Source organism: Neovison vison, chromosome 4 (assembly GCF_020171115.1).
Source record: "Neovison vison isolate M4711 chromosome 4, ASM_NN_V1, whole genome shotgun sequence".
Lineage (NCBI taxonomy): Eukaryota > Metazoa > Chordata > Mammalia > Carnivora > Mustelidae > Neogale > Neogale vison.
Genome location: NC_058094.1, coordinates 185,007,385 through 185,020,130, shown reverse-complemented (window position 1 = coordinate 185,020,130; position 12,746 = coordinate 185,007,385). Strand labels below are relative to the sequence as shown.

Here is a 12,746-nt window from a genome sequence, read left to right as displayed (position 1 = left end):
TTTAAAAAATCTTAAATTCCTTCTATATTTACTCATTCTTTTCAAGACAGAATTTGTCACTGGAGCTCAGTGAGCACAGGGCTTTGGGAAAACATTGGTCAAATGCCTGAACTGCTTTTTACATGAAAAAACACAATTATAAGATATCAATTTCAATTGCAAATTAGAAGAGCACAGAGGACCATAGTTTTTTTTCCTCCTTTGGCTAGGTTTTTGCTCTAACAGAATTGTTTTTCAAAGTAAACAACTTTAGGGAACTGAATAGGGGAAAACATTTCAAGAGTGTATTTTATTATCAATTTGCCATGAAAAACTCAAGCGTCTCTTGACAGCCTCTGGATTTAATTAGCTGTAAGTTTACCAATATTTATCAAGTGAAAGAACATTATCCCAGTGCAAAGCAACACCTCACGTGAATTATGAGGACATGTGTTTCGCCTGATCAATGAGTGTGCATGCCACACGCGTTTCAGCTCTTACCTGATGTTTAGAGATTATAGAAAATCAACCCAGAATCACTTTCCAGGCTGCACTCAGTCAGTGTAACTGGGTCTCGAATCAGAAAAAGATCTAGGACCATGTTGAACTGAGGCTTTTGTGCCCAATTTAAAATGTAAATGCTTGCTGCTGATGATAAAATTCTCCCCTGAGAGCCAAAGAGCTCTCTGTAATTTAGAGCCCCGAATTCCGTGCTGCGTCTACCTAGAGGAGACCTAGACTGATGGAATGCCAGAGTCAGGAGGTCCCTTGGGGTAACCTAGCTTAGTGGCTTTCCAATTTCCCCAAAGGAGCTCTCCCATGGGCCCAGTGTGCAGAGGCAGAGGGAAGAACCAGCAGGCCAGGCTCTGAGTGAGCTGGTCTCACGCCCCATCTTCCATTTTCCTCAACACACTTAGACTCTTTTCATGCTTCAATGTAAGAATTTGTGTGAAACCAGGCTTCTGAGGCTAAAGATCATTTGATCTAGAGTAGCCCACTCATTTTCCAGGTAGAGGCATGGCAGCCTGGAGAAGGTAAGATAGACCACATCAAGGGGTGTGTCTTACAGTCCTGACAACAGTAGAAACATGCCTTTCTGGGACTGTCTCCTTATGGGTTCACTGCACAGGCTTAGTGTGTGAATCAAATGAGACACACACGGAAGCACAGCGTATAAAAGAACATTTAATGCATTAGTTAAATGTAAAATACTATCATCATGTTCCCTTTTCTACCCCGAGAGCAGCTGTGGAGGTTGTCAAACTGGGTTCCAGGGAGCCCTCGGTATCATTGCCAGGGGCATAAGAACCCCTGTTCTTCAGGCAACACATTTTCCCTTTAATCCACTTTCTATGTCAGCCCTCCAGGTCAAGTGTCTCCTATAGGAGGGTGCTATAACTTTAAAGAAGTTTGAAAACCACTGATCCAGAAGGATTTTTGCCTCTGAGAATAAATAACTATATGTGTTTCAAATGCTGGTGCCCTCTGTGCCTACTGAAATGACCGGGCAGAATATTCGGGACAGATGTTGGCATTCATGAATGCCTGGTTCAGGAAGATGAGAGCCCTGTGGATCAGCTGGGCTTGAACCAGAGACGGACATCTGATCAGTGAAACTGCAACTTGCTAGAGACACCTCTGAGCTACATTAAGACTTGGGGTGTTTTTGAAGTCTGGTGTTCCTGAGGCCTTTCATTTTTTGGGTGGGGGTGTCTGTTTGTAACTCATGTGATGGTTCAGTGTAAGTTCCAGGGTGGAAACTAAGCGGACCCTGGCAGGTGATGGTCCTTTCTTTCCTGTCTTCATTTTTCAGTGCACTTACATTTCAATTGACCAAGTCCCCAGGACCCATGCCATCGTGATAAGCAGACCTGCTTGGCTTTGGGGGGCAGAAATGGGAGCCAACGAGCATGGTGTGTGCATAGCCAATGAAGCCACCAATGCCAGAGAACCAGCGGCTGAGACGGAAGCCTTCTTGGGGATGGATCTGGTCAGGTACTACAAGACGATTCTTTGAAACACCTGCTTGAACAGGCAGGGAAAGGGGATAGGGTTTCTTTCCTCTAAACCTCATATTTTGTAACACAAGCCTCCCAAAGAAGACACGTGCCTTTTTTGTTTGTTTGTTTAAAGATTTTATTTATTTATTTATTTGACACAGAGAGAGCACACACAAGTAGGCAGAGAGGCAGGTGGGGCGGGGGGGGGGGAGCAGGCTCCCTGCTAAGCAGGAAGCCCGACACAGGGCTCCATCTCAAGACCCTGGGATCATGAACTGACCCGAAGGCAGATGCTTAACTGACTGAGCCATCCAGGCGCCCTGACGTGTGCCTTTTGATATGAAGTTCAAAGTGTTAGACAAAAAGAGTAGATTACAGTGGAATATTAGTAAGTAATAAAAACCAACCATGTGCTACATGCTTGAATGTTGAAAACATTATACTAAGTGAAAGAAGCCAGACACAAAAGGTTGCATATGGTATGATTGCATTTACATGAGCTGTCCAGAAGAGGCAAATTCATAGTAGTAGAAGGCAGATGAGTGGTTGCCTGGGGTTGGGATGGGAAAATGGGGAGTGATTCCTCATGGATCTGAGGCTTTTTGGTGGGCTGTTGAAAAGGTCCTGAATTTAGATGGCGGTGATAATTGCACAACTTTGCGAATACCCTAAAAATCACTGAACTGATTTTTTTTTAAGTGGGCGAAGTTTATGGTTTATGGTTGGAAATACATCTAAAATACAGGAAAGAAGGAAGGGATCATATAAAATACCTAAGATATAAAGGAAAAAAGGAGAGAGCCGTGGTGGCCCTCCCGGCCCTCTTCATCTTTCTCATCTGTTGTCCTTTCGCTGCTCTGCCAGCTGCTGGGTAACAGGAGAAGCAGACCCGTGGGCTCTGTGGGATGGGGACCTTTGCTTGCTTCCCCTTGTGCCACGAGCACCCAGGGTTGTGGGCCTGTCCTGCAGTGGCTGATCAGTGACTAATGACCAAAGGCGAGAGAGAAAGGAATGACATTCTGAAACGAATTTCTTTTTTTCTGAGACAGTGACATGCAACAGAATCATGACCGAGTTGAAAGAATATTGGGCTGGGAGCCAGGGGCCTTGATTTTCAGTGTGAATGTACCAAGTGATAACACGTCTCTGGGCCACATTTGTTTGAGGGGAGGCCTTAGATGGGTTGACCTCTCAAGAACCTTCCCAAACCAACATTCTGTTTAAAGGACTAGAGGTTTGACCCTTAGTAGGTTGTGTGGGGAGAACGTGCACATTTATGCCGAGACCTCTGTGGTCTGTAGCTCCCACCAACCAATGGCCAGGTCTGTTCACCTTCCAGGGAAGACCCCGGGGGGCTTGACACACCTGTGTGGGTCATGGGCCTCAAGCAGGGATTCTTCCAAGGACTTGCCATAAAACAAGAATTTGAATTTGGGAGGAGCTAACTCCAAGACCCAGAAAAAACCTGGACCAAGCACATGCTTTTGGAGGATCTGGATTGTACCGAAGGTAGATGTCGGATCGAGACTTGAACTTTGGCCCAGTGAATTGCATCCCTTTGCCTGTCCCGGTCATGCCCCTAAGGAGGTGGAGAAACCAGTGTGGAAGTAGGCATGGGGGCCAGAGAGATGCTGTTCTCGTTCTGAATCACACAAACCTGCCCCATCTACGAGGCAGTCTAGACCACCTGAAAGGCTTTGGAACAGGCGTCTTGACATCGAGTGACTTGGGGCCCTAGACCGCTGTAGCCCTAGCGTGTCCACCCGTCATTGGAGCCGGATGGTGTGTAACCCTGTGGCCACTGGCAGTCCGTGGAGCAGGCTGTCCTGTCCTCGCCCCGTGGCACTGCGGCGAGGTGGGAATGGCCAGGCGGACAAAGGAGTATCGTTTCCCGTGGTCCTGGCACAGGGAGAGGAGAGTGAGAGAGGAGTCGTGTCTGTGGATGGGTGTCGAGGTCCTGCCGTAGACGCTGGGCACAGAGGGCGTGGAAGTCAGCGTGGGAGGGCAAGCACTGTACTGGGAGTCTCAGTGTGGAACACAGCAGGCGGCACAGCGGGAGAGTGAGCTAGACCTGCACAAGAGAAATCACAGGTTCCAGAGGCGGGGTGCCCCTGGCGAGGTGTCACATGGTGCTCGCACATGTTTGGGCAAATCAGAGCCCCATACAAGCCCTGGGGACTGGCTTCTGCTTGGAATGCATGCATGGGGCAGTGTGACCAGAGGCTCCAAGGACCTGTGGAGGGAGGAGGGGGACCCTTCTGGGGAAACAGCTTGGACAGACCTATAGAGGTGCTCATAACACACTTACTTGCTCTGGATCCCCAAAAGCAGATGACTGCTTGCTTGCTTTCACGTTTCCTCTTCGGAGAAGATGACCCTGACCAACAGAAAAGTCTACTTAATTCCATCTTCTGGTGAGGTTATTTTTGGTCACTCTCCCAAGGTGTTAGGGACCAACTTTGCAAATCAGTGGCTTGTCACCAAGTCTTCCTACATACACTAAAGTTGAGAAATGCCCAATGAATTGATCACGATGATCTGATGGTGAAAATAAGCCCGTTATAAGAATGCATCTGTAGCATCATCTGTCCCTCTCCCTGGCAGCAAACGGAACGTCCCTTCAGAAAGAAGCAAGCCGGGTGAATTTCAGTAACGACCGGTCTGTTGGCGGTTCACCGAGAGCTGGCTGTCGCTGCCGTCCTAGCATGCGCCGCAGCCTCTGCCCCAAGGTTCTTGCACTCCCGCCCCCAGAATGACAACGTGGAGGAAAAGATGGACAAATAGACATGTACTGAGCGCATATCGTGTGCCATCCTCTTTCCAATCAGCCTAAGAGGGATGTACTGCCCTTTTGACTTGGCAAAGGAGAAAACCAGGTTTCAGAAAGGTTAGGTTATCGAAGGTCGTGCTGCCAGTGGGTGGCGGGGCCGGACCTGGAAGACATGCCCTCTCTCTGAGTCACTGCTTTTCTGCCAGAGGGGGCTGCCTCTCCAACGGAACCCTCAGCTCCTTGGTTGTGCTTGTATTTTCACATTCATTATGTCATAAACCTGTCCCATGGGCAACCCGAGGATGTTGGTACTTAGTTTATAGGGGACATAAATTTGAGCTCGATACAGTATGCAGCTGGCCCAGGTTGCGCAGAGACAGTATCCGTGCCCTCTTTAGGGGGCCAATTAATTGGAAGGGCTAGGAGGAGAATGCTGTCTGACTTCAGAAGAAGGATGTACTTTTTGATAAGTGAAGCCCTAAGCCACACCAGCAGAGGGAGGCCGATAGAGTGGAGGAGAGATATGTTGAAAAGCATCGATGTCCTACCCAGGCACCATACCTAGTGAGATCTCTCAAAAAATTACATGCACCGAGGACAGTGACTGGTCATGGAACACTTTTGTTACTAAGCCACATTCCTGGTGTAGAATAGCACAGATCAGGGCTGCCCTGGGCAGAGCTATTCCCCCCCTTTTTTAAAAGTTTTATTTATTTATTTGACAGAGATCACAAGCAGGCAGAGAGGCAGGCAGAGGGCAGTGGTGGGGGGGGAAGCAGGCTCCCCGCTGAGCAGAGATCCCGATGCCGGGGCTTGATCCCAGGACCCCGAGACCATGACCCGAGCTGAAGGCAGGGGCTTTAACCCACTGAGCCACCCAGGCACCCGCAGAGCTATCCTCTTGCCCAAAGTCAGGAGGGAGGATAAGCCACAGAAAGGGGGTCTTGATAAGGCTGGAGCTGAGCTGCCTAGCTCCAGGAGAGCCAGAGTTAGAAAGGAAACAGAGAGGAGGCTGAGCTGCCCTTCACAAGGGCGAAGCCGCTGGGTTCCTGACTCTCTGTCTGTGTTGGAGGGGAGTGCCCAAAGACAGAAAACACCCCATGATTTGAAACCAAACATGGGAGAGGTGTATTCTGAGTTCAAGTGCTGTGCATCTACGTCTCAGCCCGTGGATGGAACATGTTTACGCACGTTGGCCGGCTTCCTCGCTCCGCTTCGGCTCGGTGTTTGGTTGCCGTGGTAACAACCACATGCTAGGAAAGGACTGAGGTACACTTCTGGTTTTCTTCCTCCAGGCTTGGTTTAGAAAGAGGGACGACAGCTAAAGAAGCCTTAGATGTCATCGTCGCCTTGCTGGAAGAACATGGACAAGGTGGGAATTACTATGAAGATGCAGACTCCTGCCACAGCTTCCAAAGCGCGTATCTGATCGTGGATCGCGAGGAGGCCTGGGTGCTGGAGACTGTGGGGAAGTACTGGGCTGCCGAACAGATCGCAGGTGAGCCCGCGGGGATGGGGCGGCCGCGGCGGGTGCTGCCGGATGTGCAGGAATCCTGCTGCTGGTGCCCACCCTCTCTGTGCTGGACCTTCTCTCCGGGCTCCGCTTCTAGAGACGAGCCTGGGGTGTGGGGACGTCAGCACTTGGGAAACACACCCTTGACGTTTCTTATTTTCTATTTGCTTTCTGGGCAGGACCCAATTTTGACTACCAGCAGTTCCGTGACCCAAATGGTTACTCTGACTTGGTCAAAGGAATGGTGATTTTCCCAGTCCGTTCAGTCAGCGAACCACTACGACAGGGAGCTGCCCCCTCGTCACCCCCAGTCCCGTAGTTCCTTGCACTTGGAATGTTCCTCTGAAAGAGGAATTTGGATCTGTGTGGGGACCGTTGACTGCCTCTGGGCCAATAAGCTCTTTTCTCCGTGAGACAGTGTTTCTAGAAGAGCAGAGACTGGGGAATGCACCGGGAAGGATGCATTCAGTTGTCGCTCCACGCTCCCTGTAGCATTTGTCTTGAGGTGGTTCTGAGGGAGATGTTAGAGGGGGGGGTGGCTGTCCTGTCTCATCACTTAGCAGCCTCACACTGGGGACCAGATGGGGTCCCAGAAAGGGCTAGAGGGTTTCCAAGAGGACTAAGGAGTTCGAGGAGAGAATTGGCCAGTGAAGCCCCACTGACATTCCTTAGGACTGAATGACAAGTACGTGGACTGTGAGCTGCCATTCCCTGACACAGCTGGTAGGTCGTAACGCTCTCTCATATTGGACCTAGACTTGGTCTATGTATTTTTCTCGACTGAATTTGTAGGGAAGTCTCTTCAGGTTTCTCAGAATCGATGATGGGGATGATAGGGATGAAACCGGTTTTCCATCTCTGCCTTAGGGGGGATTGGAGCCAAATCTGACCTGAGTTAGAAGCAGAAGCTCTACTGTAATAGTTGGGAATCAAGCCCATTGTTTTCCATGGCCGCCGTCAGTGTGGGGATCAGGGTTGCCATGGGCGACAGGCATGTTGTGTCCTGTGTGAGGCTGGCTTGTGGTGCTTGCCTGGAGGAGGAAGGCATCTTCTCATACTCACAAGGGTGTCGAATGGGCTGATGGCACCCTTACAACGATGTCAGGGGGTTTCCCCACCCCCACGTGCCCAGCACACACCCACGTGTGCCTGCTGCCCTACTCCTGCGGATTGATGCAGCCCGTGTGGCCACCGTATCACTAAGCCTCCTGCTGGGCAAGAGCTTAACACTCCTTTACCAAAAATTTCTCCTAGGACGAAGCCTTACTATCAAATGGCTCCATCCAGAGGGCTAATGGTCCATGCTGAGGAAGCAGTCCTCGATTGCTTTTCAGTAGAACTTAAAACTTTTGATCTATACCTGCCTTTCAAAAGCTTCATTGCCCTTCAAGATACAGCTTAAAAATATCCATCTCCTCAAAATGATGATGTCTTTCCCCAACTATTGTAATAAAGCCCCAGCCATTCCTTGGACTCCTTCCTTGGACATGATTTCATGCCCTCACTCCCAGCGGGCGTTGGTGGTATAGTGGTGAGCATAGCTGCCTTCCATGCCCTCACTCCCTGCAGGAGGGTGCCAAGAGTAGGATCTCCTCAGTCTGGTCCCTGAACGCTCTCATCCCCGAAAGCAAACATCTATTATTAATCAGTCCTTGAGGGACATACTGTCTGTAGACAAGATTTTTTTGTCTTGTAAGACAAAAAAAAAAAATCTTAAAAATCTTGGGCACAAGATTTTTTTGATAGCTTAGTGTGAAGAATGCCAAAATCACTTATTTAGGCCAGAGCTACTTTTTATTTTTAATTTTTTAAAGTGGTTTTATTCTTGTGTTGTCCTCTGGAAAGATGAACGACAAAAGGCCAGTGCCCGTCAGCTAGGAATACTTGTTCTGGAAGAATGAGTCAGTGAAGCAGAACATGCTGGAGAACTGAGTCCAGTACTGACCTTGTCTCTCGGATCTGGTTCCTAGGCAGTCATGGCTTTATTGCGGCCCGTGGCTTGAGCTCTTTCCCTCTACTTCATTGTCCAAAAATGTAGAAGATCAGCATGCTCCCTGGAAGTAGCAAATATGGAGGGCCTTTCTGTACTATAGCTCATAACCTTTTAGGGTTCTGGAGAGCATTTTGAAGCTTGAAGGCCAAGTCATCCTCAGGGTATTTGAGGTTGAGGCTTTGGTGAGCCTGCCAGCAGCGGAGAGGATTTCTGGCCTTGCCTTGCTGCCGAGTGTACTCAGAGTGCTGGTCTTTCTGATTCGAGACTTCTTTAGTCACACTTATATTCGTATGAGAAAAAATTCCCGTAGATCTCCCACACCCATATATACACGGGCACATCCATACGCGCGTGTGTGTGCGTGCGCACACACACACACACACACACACGTACCCCTACTGATATACTCCAAGACACATGTTGACAGGTGCATTCCACTATTTTCGAATAATTCATTATCAGTGCCACTGTGGTTTTCTAAATATTGGCACCCCAAAAAAAAAAAGCTGAATGAAGAAGTATCATATTTGTATTTTCCAAAAATGATGTATTTGGGCAGAGGGTGGAGGTGTAGAGGGTTCCTTCAAGTAGAAGAAGGTTAAATTGGGGAGGGAAATCTCTATAGTTGCGACATTCGTAAGTCTTGTTAGTAGTGCTGTGTCTCTTTAAGAAATCTTAGTAATAAAAGCTCGGGGCTCATTTAGCCATAATGAGGGCTTCACCTGTTTCCTTTTGAATGTGAATTGTAGATCAAGTGACTGTTGCTCATTTAAAATGTGGTAATGCCCGGTCACTGGTTAAACCTCCTGGGAGGTCTTCTTAAAAGAGGACAAAGGTTTGTGTGTTTCTCTCTCAAAAATAGAGTCTCTTCCTCTCTGGAGTTAAAGTTGAGTTGCAGAGAAGGGATTCCCTGTAAATGTCCATTTCTTGATTAAGTCTTTGCAAGCCTATTTCCAGCTAAAGGGGCTTTGTACTCTCTACAGAGGGAGTGAAGTGCATTTGCAATCAGCTTTCACTCACCACTAAGATCGATGCGGAGCACCCTGAACTCCGGAGTTACGCTCAGAGTCAAGGCTGGTGGACGGGAGAGGGCGAGTTCAATTTTTCCAAAGTTTTTTCTTCAGCTGAAGACCATCCAGACTGCTGTGCAGGCAAAGACAGCATAGAAAAGAAAGAAGGTGAGTTAGTGTATCCCGTATGATTCTCCCTCTCATACCTGTGTCTTGCAGCTATTGTGGAGAACGTGTCTGATTTTAGGAGAGTGAGCAAAGAGGAGGAGATGAGAATAGACCCTGTCCATAGAGACCAACCTGTGCTGACGGCCCTGAGGAGCCGGCAGGATGACGACGTGTATCTCCCGTTGTAGGATGCTTCCTCAGCCGTGCTAAGTGCTTCTCCTTCTGACGTTCTTTCTCCATTTCCATTGGTGTCTTTGTACTTGTCTTTATGATACTTAGTATAGCCTTCCTTCTACCTCAGCCTTTGTGTATTTGCCTTATTGTCTTCTGTGTTTTCTGCTCTCATTAGCCTGCTGGGCCTTGAGGGCGGGGCACTGTCCTTGACTCATCATGGGATCCCCTTGTGGTGCCCATTATGGTTTTTTGCTCCATGAACATGTATTGATTTGAACTGTTGACCTGAATTCTCCTCCCGAACCCTCTGTCTTCCCTCCCGTTACTGACTCCGGCAGAATCCCAAATTAGGTAAATGTAGTGTAGTGACTGGGTAACTTGTTACTTTGGTGCCTTCCAAAGAAAACCACCGTGGCCACATTTTGCATTTGCCAGTGATACATGTGTTTTGTAAGGTAAACCTGTGATCATTTAGAATAGGGGTTGGCAGATTATGATATGTTGGTGGCCAGAATTTTGTAAATAAAGTATTATTGGAACACAGCCATGCACACTTACTTAGAGATTGTCGAGGGCTATTTCCATGCTGTAGTGGCACAGTTGAACACTAAGGTACCACAGGGATGCTATGACCCATAAGTCTGAAATATTTACCATCTGGCTCTTTAAGAAAAGTTTGCTGATCCTCAGTATAGAAGAACACTTCAAGGACTTTTGCTGTGAAGCTTAATTAATGGATTTAGCGTAGGAAAGTAAGAAATTTAAAAATGGGAACTTAAAAAAACCTCTAAGAGTTAAAAAGAAAACAAGTTTGATAAAAGTATATAATGCCGCATGTGACATAGTCTCACCAAAACATCACACCTAAGTCTGATGAAGCCTCTGGATCTAAGTACAGAGGATGGGGAAGCATTAAATAACACCAGGGGATGCCATCTGCAAAGTTCAGACTCTGGGAAATTCTACAGGAGAAATGGCCCAACGAATACAATGCAAGGGAGTAAAATGAGAGGCAGAGATTGAAAGAGATTTGATACATTACCAACCAATTGGATTCTGATTTAAATCAAGAAACTCATTTATGAGGCGATGAGAACCTTTGAATACTGGGTAGTTGAAGAAATCAAGGCTTTTACTGTTAATATTTTTAGGTATGACATATTACAAATAGAAACTTACAAAGACTTCTACTTACAAAGGTAGAAGGAAGGCTATACTAAGTATCATAAAGACAAGTACAAAGACACCAATGTCTGAAGGAGAAAGAACGTCAGAAGGAGAAGCACTTCCCACGGTTGAGGAAGCATCCTAACTTACAAAGACATAGTTTTGTTAGGGAAGTTTAAGACCTTTTCCCTTTGTGATGCTTTGAATCCATCCTTGTGAACAGAGACTGTAAGAATAGTTTTAATGAATTGTAATCCGGAAGAGAAAATGTAAAGCTGGGGTCCTATGGAGTCAAGGAATTGTTGACACATTAAATTGAAGTCAGAGCCGAGTCAAAATGGCTCTGAATATTCTGGATACTTCTGTCTGTGACTCTCTCCCATTTCAGAGAGGACGTTCTCCAAATACCGCATTGACTCTAACCAGCAAGAGTGTACCAGAGAGCTTGCTTAGTGGAGTGTGTGTAGACTGCATGTACCTTCCTATAGATAATCATTCTATTGTCTACTACACTTGTTGAGGAATTGCTAAGTGCTCTAACAAAGAGACTTCAAAATAATATGGCTTAAAGAAAATGGAAGCTTATTTTTCTCTCATGGTCTAGATGTATGTGGACAGTCCAGGGCTGGTGGGTTGTTCTGCCTGAACATAGGACTTCCATCTGTGGCCCACTTGCAGGTGTGTCCTAGGCAGCAACAACAGGTGGGAAAAAAAAGGACAAGCTGTCCTTTTTATGGGTGTGACAGGGAAGTTGCCCATGTCATTTCATATCCCATTGGTCAGATTGGTCTTGTGGCTACACATAGCTGCAAGGGAAGTTGGGAAATGTAGTTTGTAGCTGGGCAGTTGTGTTCCCAGCTATCCATCCAAGGGTTCTGTTACTAAAGCAGAAAAGGAATGAATGGAATTTGGTTAACAACTTGCCACTGTTACAGTTTCTCTCTTTCTGTGTCTCTTTCTTTTTTTTCTTTACAGAAAGTATCACTGTGCAGACTATGATTGACATCTTACGGGACAAAGCCAGTGGTGTCTGTATAGACTCCGAGTCTTTCCTTACCACAGCCAGCGTAGTGTCCGTTCTGCCTCAGAACAGAAGCTTGCCATGCATTCACTACTTCACTGGGACCCCAGATCCTTCCAGGTTGGTCTGAGACACAGTCGTGCTGGCAGGAAGTGTGCTCTTCCCTTGAAAGCTCATCCGATAAGTGTACACTGCGTTCCTGTACCTCCCCTTCTGTAGCTGAGTCACATTTTTCCATCGTGGTCCAATGTGGCCGATGCATCACAAAGAACTTTGACTAAGGGAAGCTCTCAGCTTTAGTCACATCATTTTTTTTTTTAAGTATGCTCTGTGCCCAGCATGGAGCCCAAACTCAGAGCTCAAACTCATGACCTTGAGATCAAGACCGGTGCTGAGATCAAGAGTCAGATGCTTAACTGACTGAGCCACCCAAGTGCTTGCTCTTAGTCACATCATTTTTATGACATTCATGGAGTCAAATTGTTTTAAATTCAGAGAGTATGTATTGAGTTAATACCATGGGCCAAGTGTTGTGCTATATCTGAGGGATGCAAACATAAATAACCACACAGTGAGACAGATGCAGAAATGCCCAAGATTCAGCAAAGCAATCATTTCCTATAAGTTAGAGGACAAGATGGTCCAGAGGCCATGCAGATGGAAGCAATGTCAAGTGCACCAGCTACTTCCTTAAGACATGATGTTTCAGGGAGATGCTTTCTGGCCATATACTTAGCAAAGGGGTTGTACTGCTCAGTGTTTAAGAATACAGTGTCTGAGTAGATTGCCAGGATTTTGATTTCCATGTGTTTCACTTAGTAGCTGGTAAGTTACTTAACCTCTTTAAGCTTTAGTGTCTGTGCTGTGTAATGAGGATAATACTGGCTCCTACTTCGTATGCTTCTTGGGAGGATTAAAAGAGATAATCCAAGCAAATACACTGTAGGTTTA

The 12,746-nt window shown here is 47.0% G+C and overlaps 1 protein-coding gene across 1 annotated transcript in view; it reads left to right on the top strand.

The window, feature by feature from the left end:
* Positions 1–12,746, top strand: part of SCRN1 (secernin 1) — a 61,011-nt gene that overhangs the window by 34,290 nt on the left and 13,975 nt on the right. The window contains exons 3-6 of the mRNA XM_044246304.1: positions 1,793–1,974; positions 6,045–6,247; positions 9,239–9,433; positions 11,750–11,915. Coding sequence (XP_044102239.1) covers positions 1,793–1,974; positions 6,045–6,247; positions 9,239–9,433; positions 11,750–11,915 — 746 coding nt within the window. The remainder of the gene's footprint in view (positions 1–1,792; positions 1,975–6,044; positions 6,248–9,238; positions 9,434–11,749; positions 11,916–12,746) is intronic.